This window comes from Aedes aegypti, chromosome 1 (assembly GCF_002204515.2).
Source record: "Aedes aegypti strain LVP_AGWG chromosome 1, AaegL5.0 Primary Assembly, whole genome shotgun sequence".
NCBI classification, from domain to species: Eukaryota; Metazoa; Arthropoda; class Insecta; order Diptera; family Culicidae; genus Aedes; species Aedes aegypti.
Window position 1 is genome coordinate 35,425,063 of NC_035107.1, and position 26,552 is coordinate 35,451,614.

Consider the following 26,552-nt stretch of genomic DNA (forward strand, 5'->3'; position numbering starts at 1 on the left):
ATGTGATTATTGACGAGGATTCGAGAGAGAGTGCAAACAAGAAGAAGATTATGAAGAAAGAAGAAAAGTGGACTGAAAGTGTGGTCGGCCCCCCAATTATTGATGACATTGATGATCAAGGGGATTTCGATAATGAAGAAGAAAACGAACATGAACCATATGAAGAAGAACAAGAACTGCCTGAACGTGAAGTGTCCGAGATCTTCGATTCGTGTGATGATACTCTGGAAGATGAAACTGTTGATGAAGCAAGTGGTGGTGAGACGACCGGTGCGACGTCATCGGGTCGAGTTACGAAGCCACCCGTGTGGGCAAAGGACTATGACATGACTTTTGCTGGTGTTGCCCTGGGTGCATTGGATTATGTGGAAAATCTTCCGGACAGTATCGCGGAATTGAAGAAGAGGTCTGATTGGCCAAAGTGGCAAGCGGCAATTCAAGATGAAATGGATTCTTTGCGTCGGAACAAAACCTGGACTCTGGAAAAACTACCGAAGGGTCGAGTGCCAGTTTCGTGTAAGTGGGTTTTTCGGGTAAAACCTGGCGAAAATGGAAGTCCGGATCGGTATAAGGCTCGGCTTGTCGCTAGAGGTTTTAGCCAACGTTTCGGGTTTGATTATACTGAAACCTACTCGCCAGTTGTGAAGTTGGATACGTTGCGCACCATGCTGGCTGTGGCAAATCAGGAAAGGATGTTTGTACACCAGATGGACGTCCGCACGGCTTTTCTCAATGGTGATCTGAGTGAGGAAATGTATATGTCACAACCTGAAGGTTTCGTAAAAGGAGAGGATTTGGTCTGTCGTCTACATAAGTCGCTTTACGGCCTCAAGCAGGCGTCAAAAGCTTGGAACGATCGTTTCCATCGATTCGTTGCCCGGCTAGGATTCCTGAGGAGTAACAGCGATCAGTGTCTGTACTGGAAAGGTGAGATGGACAAGAGGATCTATCTAATCGTATATGTAAATGATATTCTGGTCATCGGACGCAGCTTGAAGGAGATAAAAATTGTCAAGGGATGTCTTTCAAAGGAGTTCGACATGACTGACGTTGGTGAGGTCACATGCTTCCTTGGCATGCGCATTGAAAGGAATGTGGAAAAGCGGATTTTGCGCATTAGCCAGAGAAGATACCTGAAGGATTTGTTGAACCGTTTCAACATGAACGACTGTAAGCCCAGCAAAGTACCTATGGAGTGTCGGCTGAAACTTCAGAAGGGAGAAGAGTCACAGCGTACATCGAAACCGTACAGAGAGCTAATAGGTTGTTTAATGTACGTAACATTGACTACTCGTTCGGATCTTTGTGCATCGGTCAACTATTACAGCCAGTTCCAAAGTTGTCCAACTGAGGAACATTGGACACATATCAAACGGCTCCTCAGATACATCAAGGGTACTGTGGACCTAGGACTGGAGTATAGAGGTGATGATAATAACGGCTTATTGTGATGCGGATTGGGCCAACAGTATCATCGACAGACGTTCTGTATCTGTATCCTTGTCATCTACGGAAGCCGAATTGGTCGCACTCAGTACAGCAGTTTGTGAAGGTGTATGGCTGATTCGATTGTTGGAGGAAATAGGTTACAAGCTGAATGTTCCCGTAACGTATTTTGAAGATAACCAGTCAACCATAAAAGTTGCAAATGATCCAAAAGACCATGGCAGATTGAAACATGTTGACGTGAAGCTGCAGTACATCAGAAGTTTGATTCAGCAGGGGCGTATTCGACTGGAGTAGGCTGGCGAACCGGTTCCGCATTCCGTTGCCGTTCCGCTATCATTGCGTTTGGGCCTTTACTGTGGAACTTTTGCCTAGCCTCTTCAAGGATCAGGACAGGTTCACGGCTGTAAAGGTCCACCAGCCATTCTCTCATTCCGCCACTGAGTATCTAAAACACCTCCTTCCACTGTTTTTTTTTTCCTATAGATTCCATTTTAATCGTAGGCATTTTGTCGACGCACTATTCTCGGAATTTACTCCCCTTTTCTGCTAGCCAAAACAAATTCATTCTCATAACAACGTAGCTGCCAAATTCAAATGTCAAAAAACTTCGGAAGTAAGTTCGAAAGTCGGAAGTCTGGACTTCCGAACTTCAATTTAGTGCTGGCGACATAATATATCGTGTGGCAAGTACGATGATACTCTATGCCCTGGGAAATTAAGGAAATCATTAACTATCAACGCTCCGTCATTGTAATCATCGTCATCATCGAAACTTCAAAAGCAGTTTTTCTATTCAAAACCAAAAATTATTCGATGAAAATGTGTTCACTGTGTTTCGGTTGGAAAATAGAAATTTTTTAAATTTTTTTGATTTTGAACGAAAAAACTGCTTTTGAAAATTCCGAAATCAATGACGGATCCTGCCCCCTTAAGGATCAAGGATCCTGGACTGACCGAGAAATGAAATAATTATGGCTTTGCTTTGTAGCCGCGGACTCTAACCACTCCAGTAAAGAAGACCCTTTGTTTTTCATAGAAACATGAAAATTACTGTCGTAGAATCTCATTTGTTTTTAAAATTATTTTGCGCTTAAGTAACCTTTTTGCCACCTATTTTTTTAAGTTGCTGTTTATTATCTATTCTTGCACTAAAATCACTCCGCTTTTGCACTAAAACTTTTTGCACCGCTTGGTTTTGTTCGCTTGATTGCCCGTGAAGGTAGTAGAACAATGCCAATGCTAATCGACGATTGATCTTTCCACAGGTCCCAGCATTACCATGCTCTCGTCAACTTCGCTCCTGCATAACAATTGCATTTTCAATCGAAACAATACTGTCGCCACCCAGCAGGGTCTCAAGACATACTGGTTGTGTAAATCTTACCGGGTTTCGATGTGCCGAGCACGTTGCATCACCCATCACGGACAGGTCATCTCTTCCACGGGAGTTCACAACCATCCGCCTCACATGAAGGGTGCCCATGAATTCCCTCATCAACCTCCGCAACCGCCTCCGCCACCTCCTCCTCCTCCTCCTAACTTAGGACCACCTGCTGCTCCACCCCCTCAGTCTCATGAACATCACAACGTTCCTCCCTCTCTGAACAACGGAGCATATTACGAGTTCCATCATAATCCTCACTACCAACCCGGCCCGAACCACGTGGCGATGGGCCCTCCTCCACATCATGATCCCAGTCAATACCCAATGCATCAACAGCCACCACCTTATTCTGAAATACCTCCCCATAATCACCATCATCACCCGCATCATCCATATCACCCCCACCCGCCCTACGTCAATCCTCCAATGCCACCTCCTCAGCCGCCTATGAACCTTCAACCGTCGAATGATTCACAGCCTTCGTCATCCCATCATCAGCAGTCGGAGTCAGCCGCTGCCCCATCCAACAGCATTCCGGAACCGGAAGTTCCGCCCGACATCAAGCTGATTCAGCTTCAACCGCCAGTGGTGCCCCCGGTTGATTCGACTGGCGACGGTATACCAAGCGAGCAGCTTGAACTCAAGACCGAACAGCTTTCCTAGTGGTGTTTCCATTTAGTATGACTATGATAAGTAGGATTAGGATTAAGTAGATAGACGAGAGCGTGATATAGAATGAGTATGGCGAATAAAACCAAGCGATTCCTAAATATTATCTTACTAAAAAAGCTTTTATTGAATAAATGACGTAACAATCAATTGTAGATAACAAATTCGTGAGCTTATTAGTGGAATTCTTCGTAAGAAAGAAAGACCCGCCTATTGAGCTTTGTGCTGAAGGTATCTGGATTCGATTCCTGAACAATCCAAGATTTTTTTGTAATAGAATGTTCCTTAAGTTCGTTGAGTTCAAAGAATCGTTGAGCCTGCCACTCGCGATATACGAATTTAAAGAGTAGCAATTTTGGCAAATAAAACTCACAATTGATTACTGGATCTGCTCATAGAACAGTGAGCTGAGAAGCAGGCTCATTTTTGGTAAGGACATAATGCCAAGACAAACGAGAGTTCATGTTTGTCAGAATTTCGCACATTTTATGTCACTCGTTCGAGTAATATTTAAACTGAACTTCTTTAAGTATGATTTTATCGAGAATTGGACAAATATCAACGTCATATGCAGGCAGCGCAGATTCCGCTTTCACGAAACGTCAAATGTAGCCAGTCGTTTTTATGGCTGAAAATGTGAAAAGTATTGTTTTCAAAATAAACTGTTATTTAAAAATCTCAGTCAGCGGAGCAGTTTTTCCAAAGATGCTGATAAATCTAAACACAAGTCTAGTTATTTCTAAATTTTGTTACGTTTGCTGGCAAGAAATTCCACTCAAAAGGTAATTTATGCTTCGGTGTGATGCAAACGCATTTTGATTTTTTTTTTTTTTTTGCTGAGGTGTTCATGTGAGGGTTCGAACGGCTTGCGTATGATTGATGTAAACACAGAGAGACCGTCTTCGCGAGTCTCGTCTCAGGATTAGGAGAAGTGAATGAACAAGGATGAACTTGTCATGCAGATACTCGTCAAATTTCGTACAAAATCTACTTTTTTTTCAGCGTCCCTCATTCCTAATAACCCAAATTTGGCTATATTTCTAAGGCCTCAATTAGGTACTTTGCCTTTGAAGTCATAAGGAAAATTTACTGAAATTTGGTTTGATTCAACGAAAAGTTGAGTTCATTCAACCCAAGCTAGAGAATAATGCATCTACCCAAATTTGTCTTATTGGGCCAAACTACCCCCATTTTGGGTCGGTGCAGCTCTCTCTGTTTTTGACAACATTGATAGAGATTTTGGGTTGAGAGAATAATCGATATACAAGTATGTTCCGTTTTTATCACGTTCCGATATTGTCACGCTCCGATTTCGTCAACATATTATTTCCGGTTGATACTGGACGTTCCCACGTCACGTCGCCAAATTTGCTAAAATCTTGAGCTTTGAGCAGACATGAACCCCTTTCTCACATGGAGACTAAAAGGTTAATTAGGAACCTTATACCAACAGCCATACACAGTTAACAGCCATACACAGTTAACAGCCATACAGTTATTCATAAAACTTTACAAAAAAAGATTCTCACAAAAAAGTTCTAATTAGGTGATGCTTGATTTAGAGTTTGTACACTTTTCTGTTTTTGATGAACTTCTTTATAAATAAAAATGAAATGGTGTTTGTATGTCACGAAATAGCTTAAGAACGGGCTAATAGACTTACTTGATTATTATATTGTTGCTTTGGTCAAGTATTCTGACGTTTGAGTGAAGGAAAGGATTTGAAAAATTCTCTGGAGACAGTGGAAAAACAACTGAAAACAAATCTGTCGCTTTTTATGGGAGGATTGCATGCCTTTTTTCAGCGCCTACTTGATGGCAAAACGAAGTTTGACGGGACCACTAGTATTTAATATTACTTTTACTTTACAAAAAAAAACAAGAACTTTGAGTTAGTTTATTGCCAGTCTATTCGTGATCTAACGGAAAGCTGAAAGGCGATGGAGGCATTGTTCTAGATTGGCGATTAGTGTATCCCTGTCGAAGTTAATAGTTATAACTTTAGAAAAAAAAGATCACTACAATCATTTGACTGATAAGATTTTCGCAATTCAAAACTTTCGCAACATAACTCCACATTGAAGCGCCAATCGGATGTGGCCAAAATTGCAAAAAATGTACCTTGGCAAAAAAGCTCTCAGTTGAGAACTGCGGAAGTGTTTATAAGAACACTAAGCTGAAAAGAAGGCCTTTTTCTCAGCTGCGATGTAATGTCATAAAGAAGAAGAAGCAGAAAGATGAGGATGAACAGTAGAAGAAAAAGTTTTTTCTTGTCTAATCTTTCATAAAAAAATAATGATCAGTTTGACCCACTTCCTTGTAGTTATTTTTACAAATTTAACGCACCTTATGATGCAAAGGACATTAATGTGATTATCGTTTTAATTGGTTTTAATAGTCTATATTACATTTATTGAAATTCTAACCACGAAAACTAAAACTATGGATGATTTAGAACAAAATCATTTTGATTGATAGAAGTATCCAATTAACTTTCTCTACGAACCTATAATAATGAACAATCTAAATGCTCCTCACAGCTCCTAAACCTCAATACCGTGCATTTATATGACGAAAATGTGTGTTATCCTGACAAAACTGCAATTTTCTTTTCAAATTGTAAAACATTTTGTCTAAGAAAATTATTCCGTTTTTGTCACGGTTCCGTTTTTGTCAACTGAATATTGCCGATCGTGTTAATAAAAACGGAACATACCTGTACTTAATTTTGGGTAAAATCAACTCAAAAATTAGGTAAAATATGTATTCCGTGTAGCCTATGAATACGCGAGCCATTTTCAGAGTGGCTTCAAGTTTAGAAACATATCAAGCTCAAAAATCGCTTATTACAAAAAAAACGACCCAAGCCAAATGTCAAATCGTATGATCCCTATGATCCAGCATTTTAGTTTGCTTGCGGCGGTCATTAGCGATCGTAAAAACTGGATAATAATTTTCAGTTTTTTTTATCGTTAATCATGCGTACTAGGCATCCCTAGAAATTAACTTTTTTGACTGAAGAGTTCATTTCTAGGGATGTCTGATATACCTTATTTTACACGAAAAAATACACTTATGGGAAGTATGCACTTCAACAGAAAAGTAAACGCCTATCTCGATGCGTGGGAAATTTCTTGCAAGAAATGCTCAAGAAAAGCATTTTTCTTTGATCGCAGTACGCTGTTCAAAAGAAATGTCAATTCAAATGGAGCTCACTGTAGATATTTTTTTGAGTTTTTCTTCAATGAAAATTTTAAGTTTTTTTGAGCGGAATAGCATACCTAGCTTTAGTAATAAAAAGTCACAGAATTACTAAAGTTTATGCATTACTTACTATTTTCTTCTATTTGCCTCTTTTTCATTTTGCTGTGATTTTTTACACTAACTGTCATTTCTTCTGGGTTGAAGCTTTACGATACTTTTACCCAAGCGAATTGACAAATAGGAATAAAATTCCCTGCAGATAGAAAATAGTCACAAATTACTAAAATTTAGTCATTCTGTGACTACCCGTGTTTCTGAGTACCGTAAAACGGGGTAACTTTGATAGTTTTTTCGAAGAAAATTTGAATATTTATGCATGCTGTTTCAAAGAATTATAATTCATATTTTTAAAACAAGTACTGGTATCCTAACTATCGACTGCAGTTGATAGATTGCCAACATATTTATTCTGAATGGATATATAATTTTTCAAATAATCGAAAGTCGGTTTTCTGTTTTGGGGTAACTTTGATAATGGAGTATAAATCGAACAAAATTGAATGCATTACGGAACATTTATAGGGCGTTGCATACCTCTAGGCGTTTAACGTTGTATGGAAATTTGTGACTAAGATTACAAAAATGGTCCCAGTTTGTGAAAATGCTTTTCGCTAAGAGATTTGAGACCATATTCAAGTTCTATGATAACTAGGCTGTCAAAGATAAGTCACCAACTATTCAAAACTACATCAAATAGTGGTTGTAGAACAGATTGTTTGTAAGCGTTTCAAAAATGCTAAAATCTAATAAATTTTTAATATTTGCCTTTAAATCCTCAAATGTACTTGATTCCAACGAAAATAGCTTTGACACGAAGTGTCATATTAAAACTCTTTACTTTTGCATTCGTTTTGCTTAACTGATTACCATAAACTTTGTTATTTCGTTTAGTGTGTTGTGGGTCTCGCACTATCAAAGTTACCCGCATTATCAAAATTACCCCGTTTTACGGTATAGCTTTTCAACCAAATTTCTTGTGCACCAAAGATTTTCAACCGACTAAAAAAATCTGTTAAGTTTACTGATATCAGATAAAAATCACTGAGCAATGCAGTAAATGTGAGTAATAGGTTCTAAAATGTTTGATGAAATCTTGTTTTATTAAAAAAAAACCAAAGAGCAAGTTATTAAATTAAAATTTAATTTAAAAATTCGGTCCATAAATGTACCTTGACACTTTTGATCATGTTTGACGTTCGCTGAGTCGACAAAAACACCACAGGGGTTTTAGTTTTAACACTGGGGTTGTTCCTATCTGACATTTCGGAAGGGACACGGAAAACAAAATACACCCAAAATTTGAGTTTAAGCCAAGGGGCGTGACAAAATCTTAAGAAATATTTTTTGGGCTTAAACAAACGAAAAACATTAAAAATTGAGTAAACATGTGTTTTTGGCCTAATCGTTTGGCACTAAAATTGGGCAGGGCTTTAGGACCCTATTATAAAAAAATGGTACAAAACTATCGAAAAGCAAAAAAACAGCTCGTAATAAGGGAGTTACATGATGGATTATATACGAGTTCATAAAAACGACCCCTTTTCGAAACAATTCAAGCACAAGGCCTTCACTTTTACAGATCTCAAATTCTAATCAATTATTTTCACCCGTTCTCCATCTCCAACAGTAGCCCCCGGCGAAAAGTGGTTCCAGGGCCGGCTGCAGTTCATGTTGAGCCAGCGGGGCAAGCCGCTGCTGGTGCACGACGGCCACTCCTTCGGCATCCAGTACATCCGCAAGGACAAAAAGTACTGGCAGTGCAACCTGTCGCGCAAGTACAACTGCAAGGCGCGCGTCACCACGACGGACACCGGCGACATCATCGTGACCAACAACGAACACTGCCACACGGAAATCCGGCAGCACTTACGCAAGGACTACAAATCGATGAAGCAGCTGAACGCCAGTCTGGCAGCACTTCGCGCTCGGCATCACGACGTGCTCAATCTGGGCCTGGTAAACGTTGGCGGAACTTCCATCACGGACATGAGCAGCTTGACCAGCAATAGCAGCAATTCGACGCTCGGATTGAACAATAACGGTGCCATAGGGGGCGCCCTTTCGGCAATGGTATCTTCCCAGCAATCCTCCCAGCAGCAACAGGAACAGGAAACTAGTCTCAACTTGTCCACCAACTCGGGCAACTGGCAGCTCAAGAAGGAACCGACGCCGAGCAATAACGAGTAAGTAAAGCAACTATAGCAATCACGTAAACCAAAGTTTTGAAGGACTCAAACTTCAAACTTCAAACTCTTATTTAGATGGTAGGACCTTTGTTATTTTGTTAGGAAATTTATATAAGTGTTCAAATAGTTAGTATGAACTCAATCATGACCAAAGTTTTTTTTATACAGATTATAAATGTACTTAGGGTAGGTCTAAACTTCCTATGGTTGCTCAATAGTAGTTAAGGTTAGAAATATTTCTAGTTTTTTTTTGTGTAGAATTTTTCATTCTTGCCATTCAACTCTGAAAAAAGTGCCTTTTTTTGACAGCAATTCAAATTAACGACATGAACAGACAATTTATCTGCAGTTAACAGTGCTTTTGAGATAGTTTTTAGTTTCTGTTGGATGTTATTTTAGTTTTGTTGCATTTTGAAACAAATTGAGTTTGATTTTACAGCTGAAAGTCTTATTGATGATTGTGAAATTCCTTCATTCCCTCTCTGGGCTACTGTCACATACAAACATAACATTTTGAAGAAGTTGACCATTTCCGTCGGTTATATTATATGGTATGGGAAAAAATGTAGAAGAATCATACATTCGCTATGACAGCATCATTGGTAACTATGTGTAAACCATATAAATTATGATAGAAACGGTAGAAATACCGACCGACTATAAAATTGAACGTTCTGGACCGTACAGCAAATGGTAAATGAAGACTGCGAAATTAATCATTACACAACATTTTTCAGATATTGAAAAATAATGGAGAATGCATCCCGATACGATTTCTGATACCCTCAAGTGGTCTTCTACGAAATAGCAAAAAAAAAGTTGTACGCAACTCGTTGCAGAACTCGATTTTTACAGCACTCGTCGCATATAAGGGATTGTTCAAATATTACGTAACGCAACAGGGGGAGGGAGGGGGTCCTAACTAGTGTTACGGTCCATACAAAAATTTAAAATTTTCCATACAAAAGCTGTTACGTGGGGGAGGGAGGGGGTCCAAAATTGGCCAATTTTGCGTTACGTAATATTTGAATGAACCCTAACTCGGCAAGTCTTGTTATATAAATGTACGACTCATGCTGTAAAAATCATCATTCTGCGTTGCGTAAACTACTAATTCACTGATTCCCAGATTCAGCCATACCATAGATCCTGCAATATTTGTATACTCCACTGCACTGTGACGTCACGCATCAATTTTGACAGCTGCTGGTCCTGTTGTTTATAGTTTGGACTTAGTACTTTTTTCGAATCATTCTTAATTTCGTGAAAGTTTGCTGCGAGGAGAGGTCAAATCCACTGCAGATACCCACGGATCGTATTATTCTATCTTCCTACCGTGGAAAATCGTCACCATCAGCATGCTGGTGATAGAAATGCGAAGATGAAAAAATGATGGAAAAAACGAAACGTAAACAACAGGACCAGCAGCTGTCAAATAAGTGAGATTAGGCTCGTCATATGCAGCGCTCTATGAACTAATCTACGATGACGTCACGCTGCTTCTTCCACCGGGAAGAAAACCTTTTACTGCGGGCCGTGTTTACAAAAAATGAATGATTTCGTTGTGCATTCATCCACTTCATGTTCATCCGGTGAACATTCGTTGTCCGGGTGTTGATCCGGATTTCATTTTATGTAAACACGGCCCGCTGCGGGCCGCCCGCATTTAGAGCGGAAAAGAAAAAGAAAATCGACAATAAAAGAAGACCGTGGATAAGTCCAAAGGCTACACGCTCGTTCAGATCTACTCAAAAGTGAGTAGATTTCGAGTCACTTCGGAACAAAGTGGAACTGCTCAAAAGTGAGTAACACCATCGTTACTCACTTTAGAGTAACATAGTCAAATGTCAATATGGGAGTAACACTTACTCACTTCGTTTAATCTGAAATTTGCGAAAGTGAGTAGATGTCACTCACTTCAGGAAATAATAATTTTGGAAATAAATGTATTATGTTATTTATAAAATCAGAAGAAATATACAAAAAGCATAACATTTATTCATTATCTCATACATAATACATAATAATAATACATGATAACAAGTAAAAAAATTGTGATATTTGTGTTGAAATTTCCGCTGCTCTGGAATGGATCCCCGGATGTTAAAAATATCTGGGGCATTGATGAAAGTCATGGAGGATGTAGTTTGACCGATCCAGTAGCCTTCCCGGTTAGACTGTAAAGAATTGATAATTAGTCCAATGAAAAGAACGACGGTAAAACTTACAGTTTATATATTTTTGCGGTTATTTGATCAAAACCTTGGTCATTTTCAATCCGACCTCGCTTCACTTGATATCAGGATTATTGACTTCGCAGCACTAATCTGGAGTTCGCCGGTTGGACTTCCGAAGCGCTCTGCCGGCTCGGCTTTTATCTCGACTGTTTTTGAAAACAGTCCGACATCACGGCGACGGAAGAAATTTCATCACAACGGAGGATTTGTCAGTTCGAGCGCGCGAAATTTTCACAAGTCTTTGACGTTTACAAAGTGAGTCAAATATGTTTGTGTTTACTCAAAAGTGAGTAAGGTCGTTTTCTTTCATGGTTGAGTAAAAAGTTACTCACATTGATAAAATAAAGTTACTCACTTTTGAAGTTTCAAGTTAGCTGTCAGAAAACTTGAAACTTCAAAAGTGAGTCAAAGTTACTCTCTTTTGAGTAGATTTGAACGAGCGTGTAGGAGAAGTGGATGAACAAGGATGAATCTGTCATTCAAATACTAATTGTCAAATTTCATAGAGCTTAGTGACATTTGAACACACGTAGACTACACGCAGCGAACTGGACTATCGAATTTCATACATTTTACCTTATGAAAGGTGGAACGATTATTGCAATACGAACGCTTTATGTATCGTTTTAGCATCACTCCATAACAAGGCGTTGATAGGCGCGTGGTGTACGCTCGGGCCTATCGATCGCAAGGTTCTTGATTCGATTCCAGGTTGCCGCGTAATCGTTTTTTGTTTTCAAATTCTGGTTTCATAAGGCAAATTTATGAATTTCAACCCGATTTCTTGTGGCGAATTTTCAAAAGGGGTTCCTATGTTTATCGATAGTCCATTTGCCTGAGTGTAGCATACGCTCGTCATACAGTTTGTTTTTGTTTTCCTCAAAGAAACTTGCACACGCTTTCCAGACTCATTAAAATGCATATGGAAATATTACCCAATTTGAAAAATTTACACCCGGATTTTGGTGTTTTTCGAGACAGCGTGCATATTGTTTTCCTCTAAGGTTCACAACTACATCTACACTAGGGCACCCATACCATTGGGCGTGATAAGGCAGCGTCCATTTATTACGTAACGCTAAAATTGGAAATTTTCAATTTTCAGAGACACGTTAAGAATATTTCTTTCTAATCAAGTCAGTGCGATATTTTTTTTACTAATTGTATATTTTGCTTTTCTTCATTCATTACATTTTGTTATATGTAAGATACTGTACTGTATATATACTTATTGTTTCAATGTTGTATTCCAGGTTCGGTGTAAAAATGCTAGAGATTTTCCATTGGGCGTCTCCCATTTATCTGATTTAACCCTGGTTGTTACTTTCTTCATCATCAGTGTCGGTTGTCGGTTTGTGTATTGTAATGTGTTTAGTTATGTGAAAGTCATTTCCATCAAATAGCATCAGTGTTCAAATGTTGTATTGTTTGTCGGTGTTTCAATATTCATTATAAGGGAACAATCAATTTCAATCTGTTATTAGTATGTAACTTATTACTGTTTTTTACTCTTTTGTATATTGTAATATTGAGAATTGTTTATCATGACGGATAGAAAAACTTGAAACTGAATATTATCTAGTCTTTTTTGCGTTTTATGCAGAAAATTTCAATAGCCTATCAATAATAGTCCAATAGTCGTACAGTAATTAATATTATAAATATAGTTATGCTTGAGCAGACCATTCCTGATAATCAGAACTACTCTTCAAAAGTTTCCTTCGAAAAACACGTTTCTGATTTACTCGTATCATATACTGAAATTTTGACCACAATTTAATCATTCCAGCCTCCTATGATGAATTAAAAAGTGCCTCTGGCAACACTACAAATTAATCAACAGCGGTGATAGGTTCATTAACAGTGTTGTCAGAAATACTTTCCGTCTTCCAAGAGAATGAAATAAGTTGAATTTAAGAATAAATCGAATTTGCTATAATGCCAATGAATTCTTTCAAGCGACTGAAAAAGATGAGAATTGATTTTTTCAAGGTCAAAAATCAATGTCTTTCGTAGAAAACACTGAAACAAAAGAGATTGGCTCTGATTGGAACAGTCTGATGAAAGGAATCACGTTTCATGAATCTATTTGTGACTCGGCGTTCTGCCCGCATGCTAGCCCCGAATTTTGTAAATAATTATTTCGCTTATATACCTTTAATGCTGTGTAATACAAAGTGCAGTAGAAAACGCATTACGCCAGTTGACGAATAGTTATATACTGAAACTGTAAGCATTGAAATCTTATAACGATATAATTGTAAGCACAAAACAAAAAGGGACAATGGCACACCTAAAAATCTATTCGTAATCGTTAAAAAAAAAGAATGTTTATATAAACAATTAAGACGCACGTAAGAGTGTATGTGTGTGTGTGTGCGTATGTTCCTAAACATGAAATCATCACAATTGTTTCGCAGAGTGAATTTTCGGAGTAATAAATACGTAGCACGATTTTAAAACAAACGATACGATTATAATTTACATAGGTTCCCTCTACACGCCTATCGAATAAGAAGTTTGTGTGCACCGAGTTCGTTTGCACCACCGGACTTTGCGATTTTCGTTACCATTCTCTAAGCTTTCGGCTTCCTTCTGAAGCAGATCCATACGCGTTACTACACCTACTAAGATTGGTTTTGAGCATTGTTCACTTGACTAGCTTCCAATTATAGTGGCGCCCTCGCGCGGTTGGGCGCCAACATGCACAAAATCTCAAAGCTTCACCAAAGCGATATCGTGATTATCCTTATTTATTTTTCCTAAAGTATAGAGTAGAGTTTGATCAATACGTATGCAAATCATTTTAGTAACTGCTGGCTTGGCTTGTTGCACCAGATATGCTAGATATGCTGCGCCCAGATGTGGCTAAAATTGTTGCCCACAAAATCGAAGACAAAAGGGAAGTTTAAGTTTAAAGATGTGTTTCGTTTTTTTTTTTTTGTTACTGGGAGTGTTCTGCTGTTCGTAATTGTTTTTGCTCAAATGTTGGTCATGGAGATTGGCAGTTGGTTGTTGGATTTGTCACATATTGCAGTCTCTGTTGTTTCCGCACTTCCAAGATACACAACTACTTTGTCCTACTAGTTTTTTTTCTCTATTTAGTACTAGACAAATTAAAGAGACAACTGCGGTCTATCTGGTTTCGTATAAGAAGGTTTATAAAATGCGTTAGAAAGGGTACGATGCGGGTTTGCTAAACTATTGATCGGTATAAACGTGTTACTCATGCACTTATGTTACATTGCAGTAGCTGTTACTATAGGTTATTATGGTTTGCGGTTTACTCTTCCCACTCCTTCTCATCGACGCCCTCCATGTCATCCTGTTCGAGCTTGCGATTGATGGGCATCCGGGCGCTGACCGAGTTTTTGATCTGCAAGGAATAAGATATAGTTATTCAGTTAGCTGTCAGTTTTTTTTTGCATCTTGTTTTCAATATGATGCAATGTATCAACTTCGAAATGGTATTTTTGGAACTGCATGTTTAAAGGTATATTTTCATATTATTTGGTACATGTGGCATAGACAACCTCCACTAACTTATTTTTCCTGAAAATCATCTAAGGTTTCAACAAGAATTCAAACAGGAGTTAAACAAAGGATTATTTTAAATAATACTACAGGTTTTTCTACGGATAATTCTCTTATATCAATGAATATTTCTAGAAATTCTTTACAGCAATCCTCTAAATATACTTCCTTGAATTATTCCATTGATTCTCTCCGCATTAATGTGCCTTGCAGAAAAAAACGCCGTTGTCTGAAATTTTCGTTCTACCGTCGCAGTGATAATAAAAATCATCAAGTATTGCAACTTCGCGTCCCTGAGGAACAAAAAATCCAAGTCTACTTGAATTTTGGCGTTGTGTTCGAGTTGCGCGTATATTTTCTGCGCGTTACTGCCGCCGCTGGATGTGATATGAGCGCAACAATACATTTTAGGATTTCTCTAAGAATACTGCCCGAATATTGGCCAGCAATTTCTCTAAGGATTTTTTTCGGGATTCCTCTCATATTTTTATCATGAATTTCGGCAGATAATAAGGGTTTCTTCGGAAATTCTTTCCTAAAAGTTTTCAGAATTATTCCCAACAGTTACTTGTTGATTTTTTTTTTAATTTTTAGGAAATTTTTGAAGATATTTCTATAAAAAAAATCGCTTTTTTCTTCAGGAATGACTCTCACAATTCGAAGAAAAAAAAAAAAAAAAAAAAGCTACATGGCTTTCCCTCTGAATTTCTCAGGACAAGAAATTCCGCAATTTTCGTTAGTTATTGTGGTTCCTCCAAAACCTTAATTATGACTTTTTACTAAAAACTCTTGGAGAAATCCATTAAGTTTCAGTCATTTCTTCGTGAATATCTATGAACAATTTCTAAACATCTTTCAACAATTATTCGAGAATTATAAAAAAAAAACAATGTTCCGAATGTTTAAAAAGTTTTTTTCTGATTTTCTCTGGGTGTTTCTAGAGAAGTTATACTAGCCCTTTCGGGATATCGTTTAAATATTTTCTAAAAAAATATTTCTATATTTTTAGTGAATCCTTGAGATGTTCTCCTTCTTCTTGGTAGATTTTATAATGCTTTTTGTTGGCATTTCCCTTGGAATTCCTCCAATAATTTTACCAGGGATTATATGAATCTTTTCTAGAATATCTTCTCGAATTTCAAAGCAATTGTTTATGGATTTCTCTAAGAGTTCATCAAAGTTTATCGTCATGATTTTTTCATCGATTATCCCAAGAATAGGCCCGAAGAGTACGAGATGTTTTGAAAAAATCCTTCACGATTGCATAAAATGGATAGGAGTTTCTCCATTGGGGTTATTGCGGTAGAAATTCTTTTAGAAATCTCTAAATGAATTCCTGGAGGAAGTACTGAGTTAATTCCTGGTGGAAATCCTGCATGAACTTCTAGCAAAATCGCTGAAAAAACTCTTGTAGGAGTTTCTAAATGAATTCCTGTAAGTGGTTTCCTTAGGAATTCCAGGGGAAATCGCTGCCTGGATTTCTAGGGTAATTTCCGCAAGAACTCCTGGGAGAATCCATGAGAATTCTTGAAAAAAAAAATTCTTGTAGGAATTTCTGGAGTAATCCCTGGAGCTATCTTTGTATGAATCCCTGTGGCACAATTTTGTTAGAAATTCATTCAACAAATTCAACAAGATCCATTAGAGAAGCTTAAAGATTTTTTTGGGACGCTCGTGATTTTTCCAAATTTCTCAGGTAATGATTCTAGAAACTCCTCAAGGAATTGTTCCAGACATTTTCCGGTGAATTATTTCATAAATTCCTTTACAGATTCCTCTCAAAACTGCTACAATTTCTCCGAAAACTTCAGCAATTTCTCCATAAATTCTTCCACATGTTCCCTGTCCTTTGGTTCAGAAAGGGGTATGGGCGCGTTCTGCCAACTCGGTCGAGGCAGATTTCTTGTGTGAACAAGTTACAACATGGACGTTCTAAAGTGCCAGAATGAAGTGTTGTGCTTGTGGGGAGCACATTACTTCGCGTTCGTGCTTTACTCCTGCTTATCCTAAAAGTTATATACAATAACCGACCCTAAGTTTAACTATCGAAATTAACAGGTGCAAATACAATAATCGTTCTAAGTTCACTAACATGTCGTCGCGTTAATTTTATCATAATGATCTTTTTTCTACATCCGTCGAACCATTCTGAATGGCCGTTGTGAGAATATCACCAAGAACTTCTCACATGCATTAAAGCTGAATTGTCCTACATTAAAACATTGAGGTTGTCGCTCTTCTGGATTCATTTTTTGTTGTTCGTCCTCAGTATTGTTGAGATGTCCTGAATGCCGCACATGGCGTACAGTGATCATTGCCATGAAGTTTCTCGTAAGCTGCATGGGGATTGTTATCATGGGAATCCAAAGAGCGAATTTTCTATGATTTCATTGTAGGCCAATACAGCAATAAAGCATGTAACAATCACTAACATTTCTTCTCTCTTTATCCTTGTTTTCATATCTAACCCGCCATAACAACGAGGAAAAATCCATTGGAGAGGAAAGACATGGCCGCGAAAAGTTAAGTATCATGTTTTTGTAAATATTCTTATTACTGATTGCAAGATGAATCAGATCAACTAAATTTTTAACTAATAACAAACTTGTTCCACAGAGCTATTTACAAAACACCTCCCAAAATCCCTCCTTTCCCATATCCTTAGGCAAAACACTTCACTACCGCTATATGTATGACTGATTCATGTTCTTTTGACCTTGCATCATTCATACGTGTATTGGAAGTCAAGAGTAGAAGCAAAACTTAAAGAACCTTCTGGTCAAAGATGTTGCGTTGCCTACTTCCCAAACTCCAAAACCCCCCGGTGTATTATGGACGGTGTGAGTTTTCAAACTTATGCTGGAGACTTGGCCCCTGACCCCCTTGTACATCAATAAAATAAAATAAAATAAAATAAAATAAATTCTTCCACATGTTTATCTGGAAATTCCTTCGAGATTTCATCCGTAAATTACTCTAGAAATTTGTCCAGAGATTACCCTAGAATTTTCTCCAGGATTTCATCCAGCGATAAAACTTTTTGAAGTGGTTCTTTTAGAAAGTCTTCCAGAAATTCATCTGAAAACCAAACCGAATATTTTTCCGGGAATCACAATTTAAATGCTTCAAAAATCCTCCGGAAATTTCTCGGAATATTGTTCCAGGAATTCCTCTGGTATTTTTTCTAACTATTCTCTAAAAAATTCCTCCATATATTTCTCCGGAAATGCTTTCCGGAACTCTTTCGGGATCCTTTCCAGTCTTTTTTTTTCCGGTTTCTTCACTGGGGATTCCAAAGCAAATTTCGATGGAAATTCCAAAACAAATTTCAAAAAAATCCGAAAAAAAGGAAATTTCAAAAGAAGTTTCAAAGGAAATTTTGGAAGAAATTTCAAAGGAAATTCAGAAGCAAATTCCAAAGAAAATGCCGACAAAAAATGCGTAGAAAATTCCAAATGAAATTCCGCATAGGAATTTCAAAGGATACTCCTAAGAAAATTCCGAAAGAATTATCGAAGGAAATTTTGAAGCAAACTCAAATGAAAATTTTGGAAGAAATTGCAAAATTAATTCCGATAAAATCTATAGAAGAAATTTCAAAAAAAAAAATCTAAAAAAATTCCACAGGAAATTCAAAAGAAAGCTCCAAAAGAAACTTCAAAAGAAATTTCGAAGGAAATTTCTAAGTTAATTCCGGAAAAAAAACCACAGAAAAATCTGAAAAAAAAAATCGAATGGAAATTTTGAAGAAAACTCCAAAGCAAATTTCGAAAAAAGCTGCAAAAGAAATTCCAAAAGAAATTTCGAAGGAAATTCCAAAGAAAATTTCGAAGTTAATACCGACAAAAAATCCGAAGAAAATTTCAAAACAAGTTATAGAGGAAACTCCGAAAAACAATCCAAAGGAAATTCTGAAGAAAATATAGAAATTCCAAAGGAAATTCCGTAGCAGATTCCAAAGGAAATTCCAAAGAAAATTGCGTTGAAAATTCCAAAAGAAACTCCATAGGAAATTTCGAAGAATATTCCAAAAGTAATTCAAAAGGGAATTTCTAAGGAAATTCCACAAGAAATTCCGAAGGAAATTACAAAAAAAAAACCCAAAGGAAATTTCGGAGAATATTTTGAAGAAAATTTCAAAGGAAATTTCGAAATAGGGTCCAAAATAAATTACAAAGGAAATTCCGAAGGAAATTCCAAAGGAAATCCCAAAGCAAATTTCGAAAGAAGCTCCAAAAGAAATTCCAAAGGAAATTCAAAAAAAAATGTTAAGAAAAATCCGGGAAAAAACGGAAATTTCGATACAAACTCCAAGGGAAATTTTGGAAGAAATCGCAAAATTAATTCCGAGAAAAAGTATAGAAATTCCAAAAAAACAATCCAAGGAAATTTCGAAGCAAACTCCAATGGAAATTTTGGAAGAAATCGCAAAATTAATTCCGAGAAAAACTATAGAAATTCCAAAAAACAATCCAAGGAATCTGAAAAAAATTCCAATGGAAATTCCGAAGAAAACTCCAAAGCAAATTTCGAAAAAAGCTCCAAAGGAAATTTCGAAGGAAATTCCAAAGAAAATTTCAAAGAAAATTCCGAAAAAAAAATCCGCAGAAAATTTCAAAGCAAATTATAGAGGAAACTCCGAAAAACAATCCAAAGGAAATTCCGAAGGAAATATAGAAAGAAGTTCTAAAAGAAATTCCAAAGAAAATTTCGACGAAAATTCAGAAGGAAACACCATAGGAAATCCCAATTGAAATTCCGAAGAGTGTTTCAAAAGTAATTCAAAAGGGAATTTCTAAGGAAATTCCAAAAGAAATTCCGAAGGAAATTACAAAAAAAAAAACCAAAGGAAATATCGGAGAATATTTTAAAGAAAATTTCAAAGGAAATTTCGAAAGAGGCTCTTAAATAAATTGCAAAGGAATTCCGAAGAAAATTCTGATGAAAATTCGAAAGAAAATTCTCGTGATTTCCTTCGGAATTTTCTTTCGAATTTTCATCAGAATTTTCAAAGGAAATTTCGAAAGAGGGTCCAAAATAAATTGCAAAGGAAATTCCAAAGAAAATTCTGATGAAAATTCGAAAGAATATCCTAAAGCAAATTTCGAAAGAAGCTCCAAAAGAAATTTCCTAAGAAAATTAAAAAAAAATGTGAAGAAAATTCCGAAGGAAATTCCAAAGGAAATTTCGAAGCAAACTCCAATGGTAATTTTGGAAGAAATCGCAAAATTAATTCCGATAAAAACTATAGAAGAAATTCCGAAAAAACAATCCAAAGAAAATTCTGAAAAAAAAATTTCAATGGAAATTGCGAAGAAAACTCCAAAGCAAATTTCGAAAAAGCCCCAAAAGAAATTCCAAAGGAAATTTTGAAGGAAATTCCAAAAAAAAATCCGTAGATAATTTCAAAGCAAATTATAGAGGAAATTCCAAAAAACAATCCAAAGGAAATTCTGAAGTAAATATAGAAAAAAGCTCTAAAAGAAATTCCAAAGGTAATTCCTACGAAAATTGCGTAAATTCCGAAGGAAACTCCATAGGAAATCCCAATGGAAATTTCGAAGAATATTCCAAAAGTAATTCAAAAGGGAATTTCTAAGGAAATTCCAAAAGAAATTCCGAAGGAAATTACAAAAAAAAACCCGAAGGAAATTTCGGATAATATTTTGAAGAAAATTTCAAAGGAAATTCCAAAGACAATTCTGATGAAAATTCGAAAAAAAAATTCCAAAGGAAATACCAAAGCAAATTTCGAAAGAAATTCCAAAAGAAATTTCAGAGGAAATAAAAAATAAATGTGAAGAAAATTCCAAAGGAAATTTGGAAGCAAACTCCAATGGAAATTTTGGAAGAAATCGCAAAATTAATTCCAAAAAACTATAGAAGAAATTCCAAAAACCAATCCAAAGAAAATTTTGAAAAAAATTCCAATGGAAATTCCGAAGAAAATTCCAACGCAAATTTCGAAAAAAGCTGCAAAAGAAATTCCAAAGAAAATTTCGAAGTAAATTCCGAAAAAATATGCGCAGAATATTTCAGAGTAAATTATAGAGGAAACTCCGAAAAATAATTCAAAGGAAATTCTGAAGGAAATATAGAAAGATGCTCTAAAAGAAATTCCAAAGGAGATTCCGAAGCAAATTCCGACGAAAATTGCGTAGAAAATTCCGAAGGAAACTCCATAGGAAATCCCAATGGAAATTTCGAAGAATATTCCAAAGCAAATTCCGAAGGAAATTCAAAAGGGAATTTCTAAGGAAATTACAAAAAAAACCCCGCGAAGGAAATTACGGAGAATATTTTGAAGAAAATTTCAAAGGAAATTTCGAAAGAATTTCCAAAATAAATTGCAAAGGAAAATCCAAAGAAAATTCTGATGAAAATTCGAAAGAAAATTCCAAAGCAAATTTTGAAAGAAGCTCCAAAAGAAATTCCAAAGGAAATTTAAAAAAAATGTGAAGAAAATTCCGAAGGAAATTACATCGGAAATTTCGAAGCAAACTCAAATGGAAATTTTGGAAGAAATCGCAAAATTCATTTCGATAAAAACTATGGAAAAACAATCCAAAGAAAATTCTGAAAAAAAAAATTTCCAATGGAAATTCCGAAGAAAACTCCAAAGCAAATTTCGAAAAAAGCTCCAAAAGAAATTCCAATGGAAATTTCAAAGGAAATTCCAAAGAAAATTTCGAAGGAAATTCCAAAGGAAATTCCGACGAAAATTGCGTAGAAAATTCCAAAGGAAACTCCATCGGAAATCGCAATGGACATTTCGAAGAATATTCTAAAGGAAATTCAAAAGGGAATTTCTAAGGAAATTCCAAAAGAATTTCCGAAGGAAATTACAAAAAAAAACCCGAAGGAAATATCGGAGAATATTTTGAGGGAAATTTCAAAGGAAATTTCCAAAGAGGCTCCAAAATAAATTGCAAAGGAAATTCTGATGTTAATTCGAAAGAAAATTCCAAAGGAAATTTCGAAAGAAGCTCCAAAATAAATTCCAAAGGAAATTTCGAAGGAAATTAAAAAAAAATTGTGAAGGAAATTCGAAAGAAAATTCCGAAGGAAATCCCAAAGCAAATTTCGAAAGAAGCTCCAAAAGAAATTTCCTAAGGAAATTTCAAAGGAAATCCAAAAAAAAAATGTGAGGAAAATTACGAAGGAAATTTCGAAGTAAACTCCAATGAAAATTTTGGAAGAAATCGCAAAATTAATTCCGATAAAAACTATAGAAGAAATTCCAAAAAACAATTCAAAGAAAATTCTGAAAATAAAATTAAATGTAAATTGCGAAGAAAACTCCAAAGCAAATATCGTAAAAAGCTCCAAAAGAAATTTCGAAGGAAATTCCAAAGAAAATTTCAAAGTAAATTCAAAAAAAAAAAATCCGCAGAACATTTCAAAGAAAATTATAGAGGAAACTCCGAAAAACAATCCAAAGGACATTCCGAAGGAAATATAGAAAGAAGCTCTAGAAGAAATTCTAAAGCAAATTTCAAAGGAAATTCCGACGAAAATTGCGTAGAAAATTCCAAAGGAAACTCCATAGGAAATCCCAATGGAAATGTCGAAGAATATTCCAAAAGTAATTCAAAAGGGAATTTCTAAGGAAATTCCAAAAGAAATTTTGGACATTACAAAAAAAACCCCCGAAGGAAATTACGTAGAATATTTAGAAGAAAATTTCAAGAGAAATTTCTAAAGAGGCTCCAAAATAAATTGCAAAGGAAATTCCAAAGAAAATTCTGATGAAAATTCGAAAGAAAATTTCGAAGGAAATTCCAAAGCAAATTTTGAAAGAAGCTCCTGAAGAAATTCCAAAGTAAATTTAAAAAAAAATTGTGAAGAAAATTTCGAAGCAAACTCCAATGGAAATTTTGGAAGAAATCGCAAAATTAATTCCGATAAAAACTATAAACACAGACAAACAGACGTCACACTCTCATCATTGGCCATCGACCACCTTTTTAACGGTAGTTTCAAAAATATGGTAGGTGGCCGATACACCACCCGCAGCGCTCGCATCGTTTTTGTTCGTGTTTGACGTTTGCACATTACCGCCATCTGTTGGCCTATCGGACAAACACACCGATTTTAGCATTGGGCGTACATGTCCTCGTGACTATGATTTTGATCGACATTTGTTCTAAGTGTTACGTCTGTTTCTCTGTGCTATAAAAGAAATTCCGAAAAAAAATCTAAAGGATATTATGAAACAAATATCGAAGGAAGCTCCAAAAAAAAAATACTTCAAAAGAAATTTCAAACGTAATTCCTTAGGAAATTTCTAAGTTAATTCCAAAAAAAAAATCCACAGAAAATTGCGCAGAAAATTTTAAACATAATTATAGAGGAAATTCCAAAAACCAATCCAAAGGAAGTTCTGAAAAAAAAATTCCAATGGAAATTCCAAAGAAAACTCTAAAGCAAATTTAAAAAAAAACTCAAAAAAAAAATTCCAAAGGAAATTTCAAAGAAAATTTCGAAGTAAATTCCGAAACACCGCTGAAAATTTCAAAGCAAATTTTAGAGGAAACTCCGAAAAACAATCTGAAGTAAATATCGAAGGAAGCTCTCCAAGAAATTCCAAAGGAAATTCCGCAGAAAATTCCAAAATAAATTCCAGCTCTAAAAGAAATTCCATAGAAAATTCCGAACGAAACTTCAAAGGAAAAGCTTAAGAAAATTCCGTAGGAAATTTCTAAAGAATTTCCCAAGTGGAAATCCAAAGCAAGTTCCGAAGTAAATTCCAAAGCTCCAAAAAAAATCCAAATAATGAAATTCCGAATACAATTTCGAAGGAAAATCAATGAAATAGCAAATTCAATGACCTACGAACGCATCTGGATGCGCTTGAATGCGCACTAGTTCCGAAGTAGGGTATCTTGCATAAATTCCGAGAAAATTCCAACTTCGGCGAAATGCATTTTCCAACATAGGGTCGGTGTTCCCTTAGTGGACGGTCCCCTATAGTCGCACTAGTGGCTTTTTACGGCCGTTTCGCTAGTAATCGTAGCAAAATAATTTTTAACATGAAGATCAGTAGCTATTTATCTAAGTACCATTGACACACAGCTCGATTTTGTTCAAAAAATGATCGAAATAAATAGTTTTGCTTAAAATTTTAGCTCCCTTGCACCTATAGTTAACCTATTGTTCCTATAGTAGCACTACTGAGAGAAACTATTTTGTTATTAAACAAAATAGTTGATAAATTAGGAACTTTTTTACATCAATCGAACGCTTTTGATCCACACTTCAAAGGAAAAATATAAAAGTTTTGTAAATATACGGTTTTGATTTGTGTTTTTCCTATTCCGTGAGGCTAGTGCTACAATAGGAACAGAAATTAGGATTAGTACTACTATAGGCTCATGTGTTCCTATAGTGGCACTAGCGATAATAAATACAAAAACATTAGTTTTCTTAAGTTTCATAATTTTTCCACAAAGCCAAGATAAAAAGCTTTCAGATGATCTAAAAATAATTCCACAGGCTTTATTTTTCGATTTTATACAAATATTTGTTCTTAGCTATGCGGCTATTGGTACATCGACCCTAAATAAATACAATAAAATATTCGTAACGGCCGTAGAGCGACACATAGGCCAGGAGAAGTGGATGAACTTGTCATTCATTTTTCTGTCAATTCTCATACAAAATCTACTTTTTCTTTGACATAAATTCACTCTAGGTGAACCACTTCCCCTGGCCTATTCCGTGTGTGACTATTTTTAAACGTGTAGAGTGTGAGAACTCTTCTCTCTTGCACTCGGCACAGCGTGAGTGACTTTCGAGAGTTCATCCAACTGTCAAAACTTCCGCTTCGGCCACCGACCGACCGAATGTTTATTCTTTTGTGCCGCTCTTCAAAGGAGTTCAAAAAGCGTCCGTACTTTCATTTTACTTTTTAAAAAAGTGCATTTCAAGCTGTGATATTCGGTCTGTTTCGCTAACAAAAGTTGCTTCCGAGTGCAAATCTCCAAAACAGCATGGAAACGCTGTCGGAACAATCGTCATCCACCACGGTGGCGGTTTCGGTGCAACAACAGCAGGGCATCCTACTGGACGACCGGCTGGACCAGATGACGCACGATTACTACGACCCGATGCTGAACCGGTACGACACTGGTCCGGGGGCCGATCTGGACGACACCCAGCAGCCGGGAGCGTTGGCCGCATCGGCGGCAGCAGCAGCGGCGGCCAGCAAGTCGAGCGATTTCGCCCACAGTGACACTCCGGCTGCGGTCCGGATTCGGCTGAAAAACACCCGGGACCTGACGGAGGATGGCCTGCGGGAGCTATGCCGCGTGTACGGAACCGTAATCAACGTGCACAAGCCCAAACAGGACGCGAGCACCGCGTTTGTGGAGTTTGCCAATCAAAGGTAGGTGCAGGGTGGTTTGAGCTGAAAAGCTTGAGATGATTAACCTTTAAAGTACCAGCATAAAAAATCGATCAAATTTTTCTATTTAACTTACAAAAAGTTTTTCATTTTTGAATCAATTTCTCGATATGATCTTCAATTATGATACGATTATTTGAAAATTATTCACATCTTTCTGTAAACTAGGGAAAGTGTACCAGTTATGGCCATAGTGGTTCCCTATTTGGCCATATGCCAAATTTGGATAACTATTACATTTTTAATCTTTTTGAACGTTTTAACATCAAGAATTTTCCTTTATATTACTGCTAAAACACAAAATATTTTTCAAAATGTGAAAGCATTCAAGATATCACATATGGCGAAATAGGGAACCACTATGGCCATAACTGGTACACCTACCCTATATTAGATTTGCGAGAATAATCAAACTCGGTTCAGATTTGACAAAGTTATTGCAAGTTGAAAAGAAAAATGTGATCATTATTTTATGTGTGTACTGTAAAAGGTAATCCCGTGATTTCTATTACAGCGAAGCGGGATTGGCCATTCAGGAGCTGAATCGCAAGCTGGGGTTCCAGTTCTATCCGGCATTCGCTCACGAGAAGAAAACCCTACCGCCGAGGGACATGAACTTGCCTGCGCCGCCGCCACCGTTCGAATCCGCCGCCGAAGTGCAGCTGATCCAGACGATTGAAGCCAGCGGCGACGAGGAAAGCTGGGAAATGACGCTGGCACCGCGCCGGATCAAGACCGGATTCTCGATTCCGCTGAAGGTGCGCTTTCCGGAGCAGGGCACGTTGGCCACGGCTCCGTTCTATGCGAGTAGAAGTTCGCCCCTGTCGCGGATCGATACCAATCAGATCTTCAGCATCGTGACTGCGCTGGACAATGAGCACCGTGGGACGAAGCCGCTGTGAGTATATAAGGGGGAGCGGGCCTTGTGCCGAAGGGTCATTTGGCATAACAGACATATATTGGCATAATTTAAAAAGTTAAAAGTAAGGGTCATTTGGCATAATGAAATTCCGCCCCAAATTTTCAAGCAGTGTGAGAAAAGAGGATCATTTGGCATATATTCTCGATTAATTATCCTAGCCATTTAGAAACTTCACCAAGACTTTCTCAGAAGTTAGGGAGTTTTTTTTCAGATATCTTTACAAGAGTCAGTAATTCCTACAGAAGTTTCACCAGAGATCATTACAGGATTTGTTTTAGAAGAACCTCGCGGATTTTTCCGGGAATTTCTTGATTAAAATCCTCTAGAGACTTCCCGGGAAAAATACTGGATAAATCCTTCAAGAACTTCCGTTTGAAATTTCTCAAAGAATTTCTTAGAGACTTCCTAAGGGAATCTTAGAAGGAATCTCCCTAGCTATTTTTTTACCTCCGAAATAAATCTTTGAGGATTCTTTCGGGCGAAATTCTGTAGAAATCTCAGG

General features: G+C 36.8%; 3 protein-coding genes across 13 annotated transcripts in view; 2 read left to right on the plus strand and 1 right to left on the minus strand.

The window, feature by feature from the left end:
• Window positions 1-9,390, plus strand: part of LOC5571724 (broad-complex core protein isoforms 1/2/3/4/5) — an 82,074-nt gene extending 72,684 nt beyond the window's left edge. For 4 of the 6 annotated variants that reach the window (XM_021839377.1, XM_021839376.1, XM_021839380.1 and 1 more), the window contains one exon: window positions 2,715-3,653. In XM_021839377.1, the coding sequence (XP_021695069.1) occupies window positions 2,715-3,496 (782 nt within the window). In that variant the 3' untranslated portion in view covers window positions 3,497-3,653. Of the gene's footprint in view, window positions 1-2,714; window positions 3,654-8,393 lie in introns of those variants that run through there. The other 2 variants (XM_021839381.1, XM_021839382.1) reach the window with 2 other exon arrangements.
• Window positions 9,391-12,399: 3,009 nt separating this feature from the next.
• Window positions 12,400-26,552, minus strand: part of LOC5571722 (coronin-7) — a 73,416-nt gene continuing 59,263 nt past the window's right edge. For all 4 annotated transcript variants that reach the window (XM_021839384.1, XM_021839383.1, XM_021839386.1 and 1 more), the window contains one exon: window positions 12,400-14,565. In XM_021839384.1, the coding sequence (XP_021695076.1) occupies window positions 14,473-14,565 (93 nt within the window). In that variant the 3' untranslated portion in view covers window positions 12,400-14,472. The remainder of the gene's footprint in view (window positions 14,566-26,552) is intronic.
• Window positions 24,464-26,552, plus strand: part of LOC5571723 — a 60,991-nt gene continuing 58,902 nt past the window's right edge. For 2 of the 3 annotated variants that reach the window (XR_002499250.1, XM_021839389.1), the window contains exons 1-2: window positions 24,465-25,110; window positions 25,643-26,026. Coding sequence is in view for 2 of the 3 variants with exons in the window: in XM_021839389.1 (XP_021695081.1) it covers window positions 24,716-25,110; window positions 25,643-26,026 (779 nt within the window). In the remaining variant the exon portion in view is untranslated. Of the gene's footprint in view, window positions 25,111-25,642; window positions 26,027-26,552 lie in introns of all 3 variants that reach the window. The other variant, XM_021839388.1, reaches the window with a different exon arrangement.